General features: G+C 41.0%; 1 protein-coding gene and 1 pseudogene across 1 annotated transcript; both read left to right on the plus strand.

The window, feature by feature from the left end:
• The first annotated feature begins 734 nt into the window (after positions 1-734).
• LOC129638462 (endogenous retrovirus group K member 21 Gag polyprotein-like) lies at positions 735-1,747 on the plus strand (annotated as a pseudogene).
• Positions 1,748-1,915: 168 nt separating this feature from the next.
• On the plus strand, positions 1,916-8,154 carry LOC129638461 (endogenous retrovirus group K member 13-1 Env polyprotein-like). Its single transcript, XM_055562906.1, has 3 exons — positions 1,916-2,272; positions 2,921-3,046; positions 6,410-8,154. Exons 1-3 carry the CDS (start codon positions 2,093-2,095, stop codon positions 7,751-7,753), a joined length of 1,650 nt encoding a protein of 549 aa, XP_055418881.1. The 5' UTR covers positions 1,916-2,092; the 3' UTR covers positions 7,754-8,154.
• Positions 8,155-17,802: the final 9,648 nt, after the last annotated feature.

The following is a 17,802-nucleotide window of genomic DNA, read 5'->3' on the forward strand; positions in this document are numbered from 1 at the left end:
AATATGCTGTCTAGGTTGGTCATAATTTTCCTTCCAAGGAGTAAGCGTCTTTTAATTTCATGGCTGCAATCACCATCTGCAGTGATTTTGGAGCCCCCCCAAAATGAAGTCAGCCACTTGCGGGGAGCTGCCCGTGAGAACGGGGTCCTTTGTCCGAAGCACACACCTCTGGGAGCTGCCTCAGTCCTTGAGGGTTTGCTTGCAAACATAGCTCTCTGTCCTGCCACCCCAGAGATTAGGCGCTTATTTACTGCAGGCACCTGGAGTTCTGTGCAAACTTCTCACACAGAGAAATGTTATCTGGTGTAAGAAATAATAACAGGGTACCATTCCCATGCTCTCAAGATTTCTTGTGACTGTTTGTAAGATGTGTAGGTCAACCAAGAAAAAATGTTAACTGTCTTGTCTTTCTCACGCTCTTCTGTATAAATATGAGATGCTGAATAAAGTTGGTGTCAGACTGCGTCCCTTCATGGAGACGTGTCTGAACCTCTCGACCCCATCTTTGTTGTAGATTTCTCTTGCTTTAGTTTCCTTTCTCAGCCCCGCTGTGAACGTTCTCGGGACCTGATCGACTTTGCCGGCTGGCACCAGCAGGTGGCGCCCGAACAGGGACTCGGGAATCGGAGGGCGACGATGGCCGCTGCCCGCCAAGATTGAGGTAAGTGACAAGGAATTCCTAATTAATTAAATGAAGTAAAAGGGGCAGGGAGTGTTACTGTCGAGAGTAATAAATCATGGGACAAGGCAATAGCCGCCAGTTATTTGTACATATGTTGAAAACTATGTTAAAAGGTAGGGGAATTCATGTAAATAAGTTACAGCTAGAGAAGTTTTTACTTTTTATAGAGGAGGTTTGTCCCTGGTTTCCAGAGGAAGGAACAGTTAGTCTGGAAACTTGGGAAAAAGTAGGAAAACAATTGCAGACATATTATTCCTTACATGGTCCCAATCGTGTTCCTGTGGATGCTTTTTCTTTGTGGACTCTCATAAGAGACTGTCTGGATCATGAACATGAGGGACATAAAATTCAAACGGCTCTCAGGGATTCCACAGGACCCGAAGTTGCAGAGCCTTCCGCCTCCACCTGAGCCACTTTATGTTGTGCCTGAGGGAACAGCTTGTAAGGCTGGAGGGAGTGATGATGTGTTAAGCTCTGATGAACAGGAAGAGTTAAATGAACAAGCAGCTCAGTACCATAGAGAGGATATGTCTTGGGAAATGATGGTTAACATGCAATCCCCCTCCGGAAAAGGGGAATTAAAGCATTCAGGGCTTTCTGAAGAACAGCTGGAGAATTTAATTCAGAAGATTGTTATAGCAGTAAAAAAGGAGGCACAGGGAGACTCCCACTCCAGCCAGCCTGTGCCTCCAGCATGTCCTCCCTCGGTTCTTGCTGGACTCGATCCACCTCCACCTTTTGTGGAACCGCGAGAGCTTATATCTATCCCTGCTTCTTTGCCTGGTGAAAACATATAAATTAAAAGTGAGATATTATTATCTCCTCTTCAACAAGCGATTAAGCGAGCTAATGAAGAAGGAGAACATATTCCCGGGTTTTCAGGAATCTATCCAGTGTTTGAAAATGCTCAACAGCAGAGGTATTATGAACCGCTGCCCTTTAAGCAACTAAAAGAGTTAAAAATGGCTTGTGCACAATACGGCCCGACTGCGCCGTTTACTTAGGCTATTATAGAGGCTTTAAAATAATCAAAATCTGCCACCTAATGATTGGAAACAGGTTGCTCGGGCTTGTTTATCTGGAGGAGATTATTTACTATGGAAATCTGAGTTTGCTGAGCAGTGTGGGATCACAGCTGATATCAATCGGTGACAGGGACTGAACACCACTTATGAAATGATGGTGGGAGAGGGAGACTATCGAGACACTAATAGTCAACTTAATTATTTGCCTGGAGCCTACCCTCAGATTAGTGCTGCGGCTTTATGAGCTTGGAAAAAGCTTCCAAATTCTGATAAAAAGACTGAAGATTTATCTAAAATTCGCCAGAGGCCAGATGAACCGTATCAGGATTTTGTTGCCCGCCTGCTTGAGGCAATTGGTAAAGTGATAGGGGATGAGCAGGCGGGGATGGTGTTGGCTAAACAGCTTGCTTATGAGAATGCCAATTCACCTTGTCAAGCTGCCTTGAGACCTTACAGAAAAAAGGGAGGCTTATCTGATTTTGTACGGATTTGTGCCGATATCGGCCCTTCCTACGTTCAAGGCATAACTTTGGCCGTGGCATTACAAGGAAAGACAGTCAAAGAAGTACTGTATCAACAACAAAAGCGGGATAAAACTAGTGGTCGGCCTCGAGTCCCTGGCTCTGGCTGCTTCTCTTGTGGCCAAATGGGCCATCAGGCCGCCCACTGCCTGCAGAAGCAAGCCCGGAGACCTGCTCAAGCCCCTAACATTTGTCCTAGGTGTAAGAAAGGCAAACACTGGGCAAAGGATTGCCGTTCTAAAACTGACTTACAGGGAAAGCCACTTCCTCCGGTCTCGGGAAACTGGGTGAGGGGCGAGCCCCAGGCCCCAAAACAATGTTATGGGGCGATGCAAAATCTGACCACATTGGAGATGCTTCAGGGCCAAAACACAGAATTGTTGCCGAGTTGTTCAGAGCAACTGCAGGAAGTGCAGGATTGGACCTCAGTTCCTCCACCTACACAGTATTAACTCCAGAAATGGGCATGCAGGCTTTGCCAACTGGAATTTTTGGCCCTCTTCCGAAGAACACTATGGGCCTCCTATTGGGGAGAAGCAGTACTACAATGAAAGGTTTATTAGTAGCCCCTGGAGTCATAGACTCTGATTATATGCGTGAAATAAAAATTATGGCCCATTCGCCACAGGGCATAACAGTAATACAATCCGGTCAACGTGTTGCTCAATTAATTCTACTTCCTACAATTCCAGTTGGAAAAGCCATTAAGCAAGAACGAGGATCCCGAGGTTTCAGGTCTTCAGACGCTTATTGGATTCAGGCCATTGATAAGCAGCGCCCTGAACTTCTACTGTATATTCAAGAAAAGCCCTTTAAAGGTATTTTGGATACTGGTGCAGATGTTTCCGTCATATCTCAAAAACATTGGCCTGATGAATGGCCTAAGCAGGTTGTAATTTCTACTTTGCAAGGCATTGGGCAATCACACAACCCAGAACAGAGTTCAACCTTTTTAAAATGGAGGGACGAAGAAGGACATGAAGGACATTTTCAACCTTATGTTTTGCCAGGACTGCCGGTTAATCTATGGGGGAGAGATGTTATGATGAATATGGGGGTATATCTTTATAGTCCAGATAAAAAGATTAGTAATCAATTATTAGACCAAGGCCTTTTACCCCATCAGGGGTTGGGGATAAATTCACAAGGGCCTTTACAACCCCTGATCCCTGCAGTTAAAAAGGTATAGGATGTTTTTAGGAGGGGTCATTGATCGTCCTGCAATCCATGCTGATCCGATAAAATGGAAGTCTGATGCTCCAGTATGGGTTGATCAGTGGCCCCTATCAGCAGAAAAAATCATGGCCGCCAATCAGCTTGTGCAGGAACAGCTTGCTCTCGGCCATACTGCCCCCTCAAATTCACCTTGGAATTCACCTATTTTTGTCATTAAAAAGAAAACAGGTAAATGGAGGCTATTACAAGATTTAAGAAAGGTTAATGAAACAATGGAATTGATGGGCCCCCTTCAGCCGGGGTTGCCTACCCCCATGGCCATTCCAAAAAATACTTACAAAATTATTATTGACTTAAAAGATTGCTTTTATACTATTCCCCTTGCCACTAATGACTGTCAAAGATTTTCTTTTAGTGTCCCTTTTACAAATTATAAAGAACCTATGAAAAGATATCAGTGGCAAGTTTTACCTCAGGGAATGGCTAATAGTCCTACTCTCTGTCAGAAATTTATTGCTCAAGCTTTAAAAACCACTAGGTCCTTATACTCCCAAGTATATATTATTCATTATATGGATGATATTCTTTTGGCTTATCAAGATGAGGAGTTGCTATTAACAGCATTTGCTTATATGCAAACTGCATTACAGGATTATGGTTTGATTATCGCAGCAGAAAAGGTGCAACGCTTCCCCCCTCTATTCTTATTTGGGTTTTTTTCTGGAAAATGAATGGTTTTGAGCTCAGAAGATAGAGATGCATAAAGATAACCTGGCTACCTTGAAAGATTTCCAAAAACTGTTAGGAGATATTAATTGGATAAGACCTTACTTGAAGCTAACTACAGGGGAAATGAAGCCTCTTTTTGATATTCTGAAGGGTGATCCTGATCCAACTTCCCCCCGAACTCTGACTCTGGAGGGAAGGCAAGCCTTAGATAAAGTTGAACAGGCCCTGTCTAAACAACAAGCTACTTATTGTGACTATACTCAAGAATGGGGTTTATATATTATTCCTACTAAACATGCTCCTACAGCAGTCTTATTCCAAGGATTGCCTTTAAGATGGCTTCACTTGCCTGCCTCTCCCTCTCGGGTACTAACCCCCTATTATGATTTAGTTGCTGCCCTAATAGCTCTTGGGCAGTCAGAATCCACTGTATATCTAGGAAGAGACCCACATTTTATATGTGTTCCATTTTCTAAAATTCAGCAGGACTGGCTGTTTCAGTTTAGTGACAATTGGGTTATTGCTTTAGCTGGTTTTAGTGGACGGCTTGATAATCATTATCCCTCAGACAAAATTTTGCAATTTGCTCATTATCACCAATTTCTCTTCCCAAAAATCGTTGTTTCTCAGTCCCTTGCTGACGCCATAACTGTATTTACTGATGGCTCTTCTAATGGAATAGCTAGTTTGATTATACAGGACAATACCACCGCCTGGCATACTAATTATAAGTCAGCTCAAGAAGTAGAACTATTTGCCATTTATCAGGCTTTATTACAAATCTCTGCTCCATTTAATTTATATTCTGACAGTCTATCATAAGAGCCTTAAACACTATTGAGACTGTTCCATTTATTGGTACCCTGAATTCTACTATCCAAACTCTTTTTCATGATATACAACATTTAATTTGTTCCAGAGTTAATAAATGCTATTTCGGTCATATTCGTGCTCACTCTGGGCTTCCTGGACCTTTAGCACGAGGCAATGCTTTGGCTGACGAAGCTATACGTATGATATTTCCTTCATTGGAACAAATGGCAAAAACTTCTCACAGCTTACACCATCAAAACAGCAATAGCTTGAGACTTCAATTTGGCATTACTCGAGAAGCTGCCAGACAGATTGTTAAGCAATGTCAAACATGTCCTCAATTTTTTAGTGTCCCCCATTATGGAGTTAATCCCCGAGGATTGTTGCCAAACGATATATGGCAAATGGATGTTACCCATATTCCTGAATTTGGTAAACAAAAAATTTGTTCATGTTACTATTGAAACCTTCTCCAGCTTTTTACATGCCTCTCTACAATCCGGAGAAGCTAGCAAACATTGTATAGCTCATTGCATTAAATGTTTTGCTGTTATGGGAACCCCTAAGACCATAAAAACAGACAATGGTCCAGGATACACTGGAAAAAATTTTCAACTATTTTGTACACCATTGTCTATCTCACATAAAACAGGTATCCCTTATAATCCTCAAGGTCAAGAAATTATTGAACGGGCACATCAAACTCTCAAACATCAATTGCAAAAACTAAAGAAGGGGGAATTGTATCCCAATACCCCCTCCAACTCTCTAAGCCATGCTTTATTTGTTCTAAATTTTTTACAATTGGATATAAGTGGTCGTTCAGTAGCACAGCGATATTGGAATTTTGATGTGCAAACAATAAGACCTAAAGTCTTTTGGAAAGACCCACTTGTGGGAAAATGGTATGGACCAGATCCTGTACTAATCTGGGGACGAGGGCATGTTTGTGTTTTCCCACAAGATGCCGAAGTACCGTGCTGGCTGCCGGAAAGGTTGGTAAGCACGGCAGAGACAATCTCTAGTAAACCAGATGAGGAGATTGATGATTCAAGAGCATGATGAATTACAAGAGCATGATGAATTACCATCTCGGCAACAACTTCAGGCATTGATGCGAGAGGCACAGAATCATGTTGCTGTACAGGGCGATCCGATATCTCCTTTAAGCTTCCTGATAACCTTATTAATTATCTTAAATCAGATTAATACTGCACATTCTGAAGAATATTCAAATGCTTACTGGGCTTATTTTCCCGATCCTCCCCTTCTCCAACCGGTGGGCTGGGAGGGTCGGTCCATTCCCATATACACTAATGATACTGTGGCTTTGGGTGGTTTTTCAGATAAACATATTATTCCTAATCAAGTTAATTTCTCTTATCATGGAGTGTTTGATCGCTTACCTATCTGTCTGTCTAGATATTTTAATTCAACAGGATGTTTTTTTGTTGGGGAATCAGGATATTGCTGATCATGACAATGGTTGGAGCCTATACATTCCTGGAGTAACGAAAGAATCTGGAATTCCTCAACGTCGTAATGGAACTGGTCCTTTAGATATCCCTTTCTGCGACTTTGGAACAAGGGGAAGAGTCACTGCTGCACCATGGAAATTGTGTCGAGATGGAACTGCTATGGTTTATAACATATTTGGGACAAATGAGTCATTGTGGGACTGGTCTCCAGACTCGGCCCAAAACCCTGGAGCTCAGGACAATAGGAACTTTGCATCCCGTATTTGGAACTTGGGTGGCTCTAAAGTGTTCCAAACAGAAATCTGGAAATTAGCTGCTGCCCTTGGATGTGAGGGTTCCTACCTTCAGGTGGGATCGAAAGTGAGACACGGTTATTTATGGAATCTCACCATGAGGTACCCTCTTGCATGTGTGCCTCACCCTTATGCTTTACTAGTAGGATCTGTAAACATACAACCTGGGTTACGAAATTATGATGTAACTTGTAACAATTGTACCTTGACTAACTGCATTAGGGGAATTACTAATCAAACTAGGGTTCTAGTCTTAAGACAGCCTGCTTTTGTTATGGTTCCTGTAAAGATTAATGGGTCTTGGTATGATGAAAGAGGACTTGAACTTTGGAGAAAAGTAGAGGCTGCTTTAATGCGTTATCATAGGGGAATAGGGTTAATAATTCTGGGATTTGTAGCTTTGGTAACCCTTATTGCTTCCTCGATTACTGCAGCCCTGACCCTGGTACAATCAGTGCAAACTGCAACTTTTGTTAATAATCTGGCACAAAATGTATCCATTACCCTGGGGACTCAAGAAAATATTGACAAAAAGCTAGAGGATCGATTAAATGCCCTTTATGATGATGTAAAAGTTTTAGGTGAAGAGATTCAAAGTATAAAGTTGAGATTACGGGTACAATGTCATGCAGATTTTCGATGGATCTGTGTTACCCCCAAAAAATATAATGGTAGTATAACTGCTTGGGATAATGTGAAAGCTCATTTAGAAGGTATTTGGCATAATGAAAATATTTCCTTAGATCTGCTGCATCTACATCAGGAAATAATGAACATTGAAAATGCACCTAGACCTGATTTGGATGTTGCAAAAAGAGCTGAGTCTTTTGTTAAAGAACTTTTTCGACATGTACCTACTGTCAATAGTATTTGGTACTTGGGAGTGGCCATAGGAGGACTATTCTTAATAATTTTAACTGTTTTATTTCTTGCACCTTGTTTAATTAAAAAACTGATTGATGATCTATGGATGATAAAGGCTTCCATCTATGGAAATGGTCTGTGGTTAAAGGAACATAAGCGTGCGCCTATATAAAAAGAAAGGGGGAGATGCGGGGAGCTGCCCGTGAAAACGGGGTCCTTTGTCCGAAGCACACAGCTCTGGGAGCTGCCTCAGTCCTTGAGGGTTTGCTTGCAAACATAGCTCTCTGTCCTGCCACCCCAGAGATTAGGCGCTTATTTACTGCAGGCACCTGGAGTTCTGTGCAAACTTCTCACGCACAGAGAAATGTTATCTGGTGTAAGAAATAATAACAGGGTACCATTCCCATGCTCTCAAGATTTCTTGTGACTGTTTGTAAGATGTGTAGGTCAACCAAGAAAAAATGTTAACTGTCTTGTCTTTCTCACGCTCTTCTGTATAAATATGAGATGCTGAATAAAGTTGGTGTCAGACTGCGTCCCTTTGTGGAGACGTGTCTGAACCTCTCGACCCCATCTTTGTTGTAGATTTCTCTTGCTTTAGTTTCCTTTCTCAGCCCCGCCGTGCACGTTCTCAGGACCTGATTGACTTTGCCGGCTGGCACCGGCAGCCACTATTTTCACTGTTTCCCAATCTATTTGCCATGAAGTGATGGGACCAGATGCCATGATCTTAATTTTCTGAATGTTGAGCTTTAAGCCAACTTTTTCACTCTCCACTTTCACTTTCATCAAAAGGCTCTTTAGTTCTAGCATTACTCATAATAGCCAAAAGGTAGAAACGATCCAAATGTCCATCAACTGATGAGTGAACAAACTGTGGTGTATTTGTACAATGGAATGTTATTCAGCCATAAAAAAGAATGCATGTTTTCAAGCAAGAGTAAACCTTGAAAACATGCATTATGAAAGAAGCCAGACACAAAAGACCACTTATTGTATGATTCTATTCATGTGAAATGTCCAGAACAGGAACATTTATAGAAATAGTAGGTTAGTGGCTGCCAGGAGCTGAGAAGTGGAGGAGGGTGTCAAAAGGGAAAAGAGGGTGATAGTTAAAGAATATGGACTTTTGAGGGAGTGATTCAGTCAGTTCAGTCACTCAGTTGTGTCTGACTCTTTGCGACCCCATGAATCGCAGAACAACAGGCCTCCCTGTCCATCACCAACTCCCAGAGTTCACCCAGACTCACGTCCATCGAGTCAGTGATGCCATCCAGCCATTTCATCCTCTGTCATCCCCTTCTCCTCCTAACCCCAATCCCTCCCAGCATCAGAGTTTTTTCCAATGAGTCAACTCTTCGCATGAGGTGGCCAAAGTACTGGAGTTTCAGCTTTAGCATCATTCCTTCCAAAGAAATCCCAGGGCTGATCTCCTTCAGAATGGACTGGTTGGATCTCCTTGCAGTCCAAGGGACTCTCAAGAGTCTTCTCCAACACCACAGTTCAAAAGAATCAACTCTTCGGCGCTCAGCCTTCTTCACAGTCCAACTCTCACATCCATACATGTCCACAGGAAAAACCATAGCCTTGACTAGATGGACCTTTGTTGGCAAACTAATGTCTCTGCTTTTCAATATGCTATCTAGGTTGGTCATAACTTTTCTTCCAAGGAGTAAGTGTCTTTTAATTGGATTAAGATGTTCTAAAATTGTGTTGATGCACAACTCTGTAAGTAAACGAAAAACCCACTGAGTTGTATACTTTAAGTGATTGAATTATATGGTATAGTAACTGTTTCTCAAAGGTGTTAATACAAACTCCACTTTATCCTAAACCCTGAGAACACTAGTTTGAAAGCTTACTATTAGTCCCAGAGAACTGCTTTTTGTAACAAGGCAAATGAAACAGCATAGTAAACTAATACATGTTCTCAGTCACTTCAGTAGTGTCCAGCTCTTTGTGACCCCATGGACTGCAGCCCATCAGGCTCCTCTGTCTATGGGATTCTCCAGGAAAGAAAAATGGAGTATGTTGCCATGCCGTCCTCCAGGGGATCTTCCCAATCCAGGGATAGAACTAACGTCTCCTGCATTTCCTTCATTGCAGGTGGATTCTTTACCACTGAGCCACTGGGGAAGCCCAAAGTGGTGGCATTTAAACAAACAACCCTAGTCACTTCAATGGTTTACTATTCAGCTTTACTTGTTCACTTGGTTTTCTCCAAATTTTATTTTCCTACCATTTTTCTTTCTCTTTACTATATGGGTATCTTGTCATCTCAGAAATCAATGTCATTAAATTTTTAATTGGCTGATACCAGTAAATGACACTTTCTTAATAAAAGAGGGAAACAGAAAGACTCCTGTTTGTATCTGTGTGCTGTGTGCTGCACCACTCCAGAGGATGTCATTTATATAGACCAAAATGTCAATGGTTCCTCCTAGAACTGGGCAATGTGGTAGTCTTGATAAAATATTCTTTGGTTTCATTGCCATTCTCCAATCATCTAGGGTCGAGTTTGGCTTACTGCTTCTCCTCACATCCACTCCACAACATATTGACTGGTATGTCATTGTTACTAATAAGTCTCCTAAATTCATTCTCATTCCATTCTCACTGTCACTGCCCTCATTTCATTATTCATTTTCCTTTTGTCAATTGTTGCAATAGTTTCCTGAGTAATCTACCTCCTATTTTCCACTATATCCTTCATACCATAAGCAGAATTTTCTTCTAAGGATATAATTATACCTTTCCCTGTACGAAAAGCTCACAGTGCTTCCAGTTTGCTGTAAAGTCCACAATTCTTACCCTGTCATTCAAAGTCTATCATGACCTCAGTATGCTGCTGCTGGAAAATCCCATGGATGGAGGAGCCTGGTAGGGTGCAGTCTATGAGGTCGCTAAGAGTTGGACCTCAGTATAACCTACTTTTAAAACCTCATTTTTAACCAATTCTTCCCCGTGTTCCATACTACAACCAAATAGGTCTATTCTCTTCCTCAAACCTCATGGATTTTGCTGCCACCGTATCTCAGATCATGTTCCCTCTTCTTGCTAATGTCTTTTTAATTCATTTCCATCTATTTAAATTATATTCATTCCTTAAGGCCTACCTTACTGTTACCATCTCCTGTGTGTCTTCTCCCATCCTTCTTGGTAGAATGAATAGATCTTTATTAGGCAGGCTTATATTATTTTGTTGTTCTTGTTGTTCAGTTGCTAAGTTGTGTCTGGCTCTTTGCAACCCCATAAACTGCATGACACCAATTTCCCATGTCCTTCACTATCTCCCAAAGTTTGCTCAAACTCATGTCCATTGAGTTGGTTATTCATCCAACCTTCTTAACCTCTGTCATCCCCTTCTCCTCTTGCCCTCAATCTTTTCCAGAATCAGGGTCTTTTTCAATGCATTGGCTCTTTGCATCAGGTGGCCAAAGTGCTAGAGTTTCAGTTTCAGCATCAGTCCTTCCAATGAAACATGTATATCTGTGGCTGAGTTCCTTTGCTGTTCACCTGAAACTATTACAACCTTGTTAATTGGCTATACTCTAATACAAAAGTAGGAACACATGTATACCTGTGGTGGATTCATGTTGATATATGGCAAAACCAATACAATATTGTAAAGTTAAAAAATAAAATAAAATTTAAAAATAAATAAATAAATAATAAAACAACAACCAAAAAAAAGTAAACAAAAAAATATATTTTTGTAGAAGCTGTTTGATGGTTTCTTTAGATAAAAAGACTCACAACAGAAAATACAAGAAGTAAGTGAATGTGTGAAATTGAGGATAAATAATAAGAAAGGATAATTTTGATAGCATTTATAAACTAAAGTATTTCTTTTTGCAAAGAAATTATAGCAAATCCAAAGTTAGGATCATTTTATATTCATGTTTGCACATATTTTCACAACTGTAATATGTATTATTGTGGTCACAACATTTCCCACATTAGTCATACTTCAACTGCCTTGACAACATTTCTTATTCTAAGACTAGGTCCTAATGGAGCCAGGCAGTTTGTAAAGAAAAAAATGAAGACAAGTTTACAATTTTAGTTTCAAAGATTAATGACTTTTTTGGCAATATTAAACTAATATTTATTAGATTATATGAAAAAATTTGTCAACATTGCATTTTGGCAAGTCAAATCCTGCTACTTCTATGAAATTTTCACTGCTCTGTCATTTTATTAAAATAAATGTGTACCTCTTAGATAATAAAGATATAACTATTTCATTTCACTAACAAATACTTTTTTTCACATAAGTTTATGTAATATAAACATTTTAGAGTTCTATTAGGAGAAATAACACGTGACATATAGTACTTTTAATCTCTCCCAACTTCATCACTATTTAACACCTATGGCAAAGGTCAAACCAACTTTTTAGTAGGTCTAAATGCCCAGAAACAGACGGACATAAATATATGGAGCAGAGCATCCATGTTTGTGCAGGAAATGTGCCTTGAGGGCAGGATTTCTAGCTGAGAAAATCTGACAGATTGTAAATCCTAACCTCATGTCACTCTTAGATAAGGGCATCTTCGCCAATGATCCAAGCTCTGATATAATTACAAACCATTCATTTCCAGGCATTTAAAAAAGACATCTCCGAGCCAACTTGGAACATATGAAATGTCTCAAAATAGAACGAAGATAAAAGCTTTATTTATATTTCCATTAATTGTTCTCAAAACATATAAACAAAAGATTTTCCAACTGAATATTCATTAATATTACTCATTAATTTTATTTAAGAATTGTTCCATGTATTGTGATGAGTATTGCAGTGGACTCAAAGATGATTAGAAAAATACATAAGCTGTGTTCTCTAGGTACTTTTAATCTGATTGGTAGGATAGGAAAAGTCAGAACTAACTATAACTTAAGACTGAAATTAATTGCCCTCAAAAATAGTCTAAAGCAGAATTGGGTTTGCACTAGACATATTTTTCATCCAATAACATTTGGGGTACTACCTCATACCAATCTATGGTTCTGATGATTCTGTTCATTATTGTGTCACCTTGCCCCCACCTCAGTCCTTTTCCCCCAGGGTGACCATGTGACACTAGCTGGTCAACCTGACTAGCCTGTCCTGTGCCATAGGCCTATATATGGGGGCATGATAAAGTCGGGTGTCTGAAATATTTTCCCTTCCTCTCTTCAGATCTATTATCTACCTTTTTCTATCCTACTCTAAACCCCAGAAGGCTGACCTTTATAAAATATATTAATGGACTTCTTTGTCCTCTGTTTTCTTGTTGGGTTTAGCCAATGAAGAGCTTTAATAAATTAATACAAGGGAGGAAAATGAGGCCATCCAAGGTATTTGTTCCTGTATTTTTTTCCTTTGCAAGGTTGCTGTGCAACTGGCTACATCCCTCTACTGAAGTCACAGCACATGCCAGGTGACCTTCGTACAGTTCCTCTCTCTGGGCTCAGTTAACTCTGCCCATCCCTTATCTCTTCTGGTCCAGAGAGGATAACAGCTTTTCTAAGCTGTAATTGCTGCAGAATTCTTTGCAGATTTCCCCAAACTCTGGCAACAAATTGTACAGGTTGAGTGTGTCCTCAATTCCTGCTGGGACCCTGGTAAATAGGAACAGTCAGAGTCTTCTTTTATATATGGAGGTAGAGAAGAGAGAGAGAGAGAGAGAGAGAAACAGCTTATGACATTGTTTGAGCCTCAGGATCCAGTCATGGTTAAATCATCTCTATCCCTTGGATATCCCACTTATGCGAACAAATAAATTCACTTTTTGCTTGAACTAGTCTGAATTAGGATTCTGTCACTTGCAACTAAAATAGTCCTGAATAATACAGGGCTTAAAAATAAAAAGCTGTATCACCCAGTTTGGGAGATCAATAAAGCTTGCATAAAATGGATGGCACCTGAGAGGGATTCTGAAGGAAATGTGACTTTCACAGCAAAGATAGGAAAAGCAAATTATTTTCAGTGAGAGAAAACTATTTGAATGAAGATATGGAGGCATAAAAATGTTCATGGGGTAGTGAAGTTGACCAGTTTTGCTGGACCATATAGTACAGATAGTAGAGAAGTAGTGATAGATAAATCTGGGAAGGTTAAATTAGGGCTTGACTTGACTAAAATATTTGGGATGAAGTGGGGGCATAGATTTCTTAGATGTAGCAGTGGCAGTTCTTTCCATGAGACAGCATGATTGAAATGTCATCTTCAGGTGGATTCAGTTCAGTTCAGTTGCTCAGTTATGTCCTACTCTTTGCGACCTCATGAACTGCAGCATGCCAGGTCTCCCTGTCCATCACCAACTCCCGGAGTTTACTCAAACTCATGTCCATTAAGTGGCAGGGCTTTATTTCTTTTACTAGCTACCTATTGCTGAATAACATAGAAGGCAATGGCTCCCCACTCCAGTACTCTTGCCTGGAAAATACCATGGACAGAGGAGCCTGGAAGGCTGCAGTCCATGGGGTCGCTGAGGGTCGGACACGACTGAGCGACTTCACTTTCAACTCTCACTTTCAGGCATTGGAGAAGGAAATGGCAACCCACTCCAGTGTTCTTGCCTGGAGAATCCCAGGGACAGGGGAGCCTGATGGGCTGCCCTCTATGGGGTCGCACAGAGTCAGACACGACTGAAGTGACTTAGCAGCAGCAGCAGCATTGCTGAATAAGAAATCACTTTAAAAATTAGTATCTTAAAACAATAAATATTTATTACTTTACAGTTTCTGTGCATCAAGAATTCAGGAGCAGCTTCACTGAACAGTTGTTTTGAGGTCTTTCATGAGGTTGCAGTCAAGATGGCAGCTGAGGCTGCAGGGCATCTGAAGCTTAATTGGGAATGGAAGATCCACTTCCAAGAAGGGTCATTCACTCACATGGCTTCTGGGAGGAGGTCTTGGTTCCTTGCTGCCTGTGGACAGAGTTACTGCCACATTGAGCTCTCCTTAGAGTTGTTTGAGTGTTTTCATGAATTGACAGCTGGATTTTCCCAGAGAGTGATCCTAGACAGAGTAAGGTGGAAACTGCAATGTCTTAAATGGCCTCTCCTCTGAAGTCCACAAAATTCTATTTGTACAAAGGTCAGCCATGACTGAGCATACACACACACACACACACACACACACACACACACAGCCAATTTCAGTGGGAAAGAACTGCACAAGTCCATGACTGCCAGGATATGGGACCCATTGGGGCCATTTTGGAGACTGGCTACAACAGTTTCAATCTTTCTATTTTGATTTGTTGTTGTTCAGTCACTCAGTTGTGTCTGACTCTTCACAATCCCATGTACTGCAGCATGCCAGGCTTCCCTGTCCTTTACTATCTCCCAGAGTTTGCTCAAACTCATGTCCATTGAGTCAATGATGTCTTCCAACCATCTCATCCTCTGTCACCCCCTTTTACTCCTGCCTTCAATCTTTCCCAGCATCAAGGTCTTTTCCAGTGAGTCAGCTCTTCACATCAGGTGGCCAAAGTATGGAAGCTTCAGCTTCTAGTGTTAGTCCTTCCAATGAATATTCAGGGTGATTTCCTTTAGGATTGACTGGTTTGATCTCCTTGCTGTCCAAGAGACTCTCATGAGTCTTATCCAGCACCACAGTTCAAAAGCATCAATTCTTCAGTGCTTAGCCTTCTTTATGGTCCAACTTTCACATCCATACATGACTACTGGAAAAATCATAGCATTGACTAGAGGGACCTTCATCAGGAAAGTGATGTCTCTGCTTTTCAATATGCTGTCTAGGTTGGTCATAACTTTCCTTCCAAGGAGCAAGTGTCTTTTAATTTCATGGCTGAAGTCCCCATATATAGTGATTTTGGAGCCCAAGAAAATAAAGTCTGTCACTGTTTCCATTGTTTCCCCATCTATTTGCCATGAAGTGATGGGGCCAGACATTACTTTGCCAACAAAGGTTCATCTAGTCAAGGCTATGGTTTTTCCTGTGGTCATATATGGATGTGAGAGTTGGACTGTGAAGAAGGCTGAGCGCCGAAGAACTGATGCTTTTGAACTGTGGTGTTGGAGAAGACTCTTGAGAGTTCCTTGGACTGCAAGGAGATCCAACCAGTCCATTCTGAAGGAGATCAGCCTTGGGATTTCTTTGGAAGGAATGATGCTAAAGCTGAAACTCCAGTACTTTGGCCACCTCATGCGAAGAGTTGACTCATTGGAAAAGACTCTGATGCTGGGAGGGGTTGGGGGCAGGAGGAGAAGGGGACGACAGAGGATGAGATGGCTGGATGGCATCACCGACTTGATAGACATGAGTCTGAGTGAACTCCGGGAGTTGGTGATGGACAGGGAGGCCTGGCGTGCTGCGATTCATGGGGTCTCAAAGAGTCGGACACGACTGAGCGACTGATCTGATCTGATCTGATCTGATGGGGCCAGATGCCATGGTCTTAGTTTTATGAATGTTGAATTTTAAGCCAGCTTTTCACCCCCCTTTTTCACTTTCATCAAGAGGCTCTTCAGTTCTCTTCACTTTCTGCCATATGGGTGGTGTCATCTGCATATCTGAGGTTATTGATATTTCTCCCAGCAACCTTGATTCCAGCTTGTGCTTCATCCAGCCCAGTGTTTCTCATGATGTACTACTCTGCATGTAAGTTATATAAGCAGGGTGGTAATATACTCCCTTGACTTACTCCTTTTCCAATTTGGAACCAGTCCATTGTTCCATGTCCGGTTCTAACTGTTGCTCCTTGACCTGCAAACAGATTTTTCTGGAGGCAGGTAAGGTGGTCTGGTATTCCCATCTCTTTTTGAATTTTCCACAGTTTGTTGAGATCCAAAGAGTCAAAGGTTTTAGCATAGTCAATGAAACAGAAGTAGATGTTTTTCTGGAATTCTCTTGCATTTTCTATGATCCAGCGGATGCTGGCAATTTGATCTGTGGTCCCTCTGCCTTTTCTAAATCCAGCTTGTACATCTTGAAGTTCTCAGTTCATGTACTGTTGAAGCCTAGCTTGAAGGATTTTGAGCATTACCTTGCTAGCATGTGAAATGAGTGCAACTGTGTGGTCTGTTGAACATTCTTTGGCATTGCCTTTCTTTGAGATTGGAATGAAAACTGATCTTTTCCAGTCCTGTGGCCACTGCTAAGTTTTCCAAATTTGCTGACATATGAGTGCAACATTTTGACAGCATCATCTTTTAAGATTTGAAATACCTCAGCTGGAATTCCATCAACTCCACTAGTTTTGTTCATAATAATGCTTCCTAAGGCCATTTCACCTCACACTTTAGAATGTCTGGCTCTAGGTGAGTGAACACACCACTGTGGTTATCCAGGTCATTAAGATGTTTTTTGTACAGTTTTTTTTGTGTATTCTTGCCACTTCTTCTTACTGTCTTCTGCTTCTGTTAGGTCCATACTATTTCTGTCCTTTATTGTGCCCGTCTTTGCATGAAATGTTCCCTTGGTATCTAATTTTCTTGAAGCAATCTCTAGTCTTTCCCATTCTATTGTTTTCCTCTATTTCTTCACATTGGATGAAAACCTGTAATTTGTATACTGCTGTATGGAAATTAGGACTGCAACTGAGGATTCACCATTAACACAGCTGATTTCACATGTTTTGATAGTTCTATAACATTTCTCACAGAGTCCTTGATATCATGCATATATTAGGACCACTGTGTGGAGCATTTTGAATGCTAGGCTGAAATGGCATCAGTTGTTTTATATTTAATCACTTCATGATGATATGTTAATAAGTTATTAATATATCACCTAGATTTTCAAACTTAATATTAAAAATTATAGCAACCAGCATTGCAGTAGTAGTTTCCTAACAGTGAAGAAATGGGCAAAAAAGATTGAGATACAGTTCTCCAGAGATATTCAAAATATAATAGCTTCTTCAAGCCACCTGGAATAATTTGACTACAAACTGGGCTGAAGGCAAAGATAAACAGGTTATCTCTTAAGATCTGTTTTCATCCTATGACTTCTTGATCACTACTTAAATTTGAATTGTAATAATATTTGAATGGGCTTCCCATTTGCTCCCTGGGTAAAGAATCCGCCTGCAGTTCATGAGAGGCAGGTTTGATCCCTGGATCAGGAAGAGCCCTTGGAGTAGAGCATGGTAACCCACTCCAGTATTCTTGTCTGGAGAATCCCATGGACAGGAGGAGACTGGTGGGGTATAGTCCATAGATTTACAAAGAGTCAGACATGAATGAAGTCACTAAGCATGCATGCAAT

This window comes from Bubalus kerabau, chromosome X (assembly GCF_029407905.1).
Source record: "Bubalus kerabau isolate K-KA32 ecotype Philippines breed swamp buffalo chromosome X, PCC_UOA_SB_1v2, whole genome shotgun sequence".
NCBI lineage: Eukaryota > Metazoa > Chordata > Mammalia > Artiodactyla > Bovidae > Bubalus > Bubalus kerabau.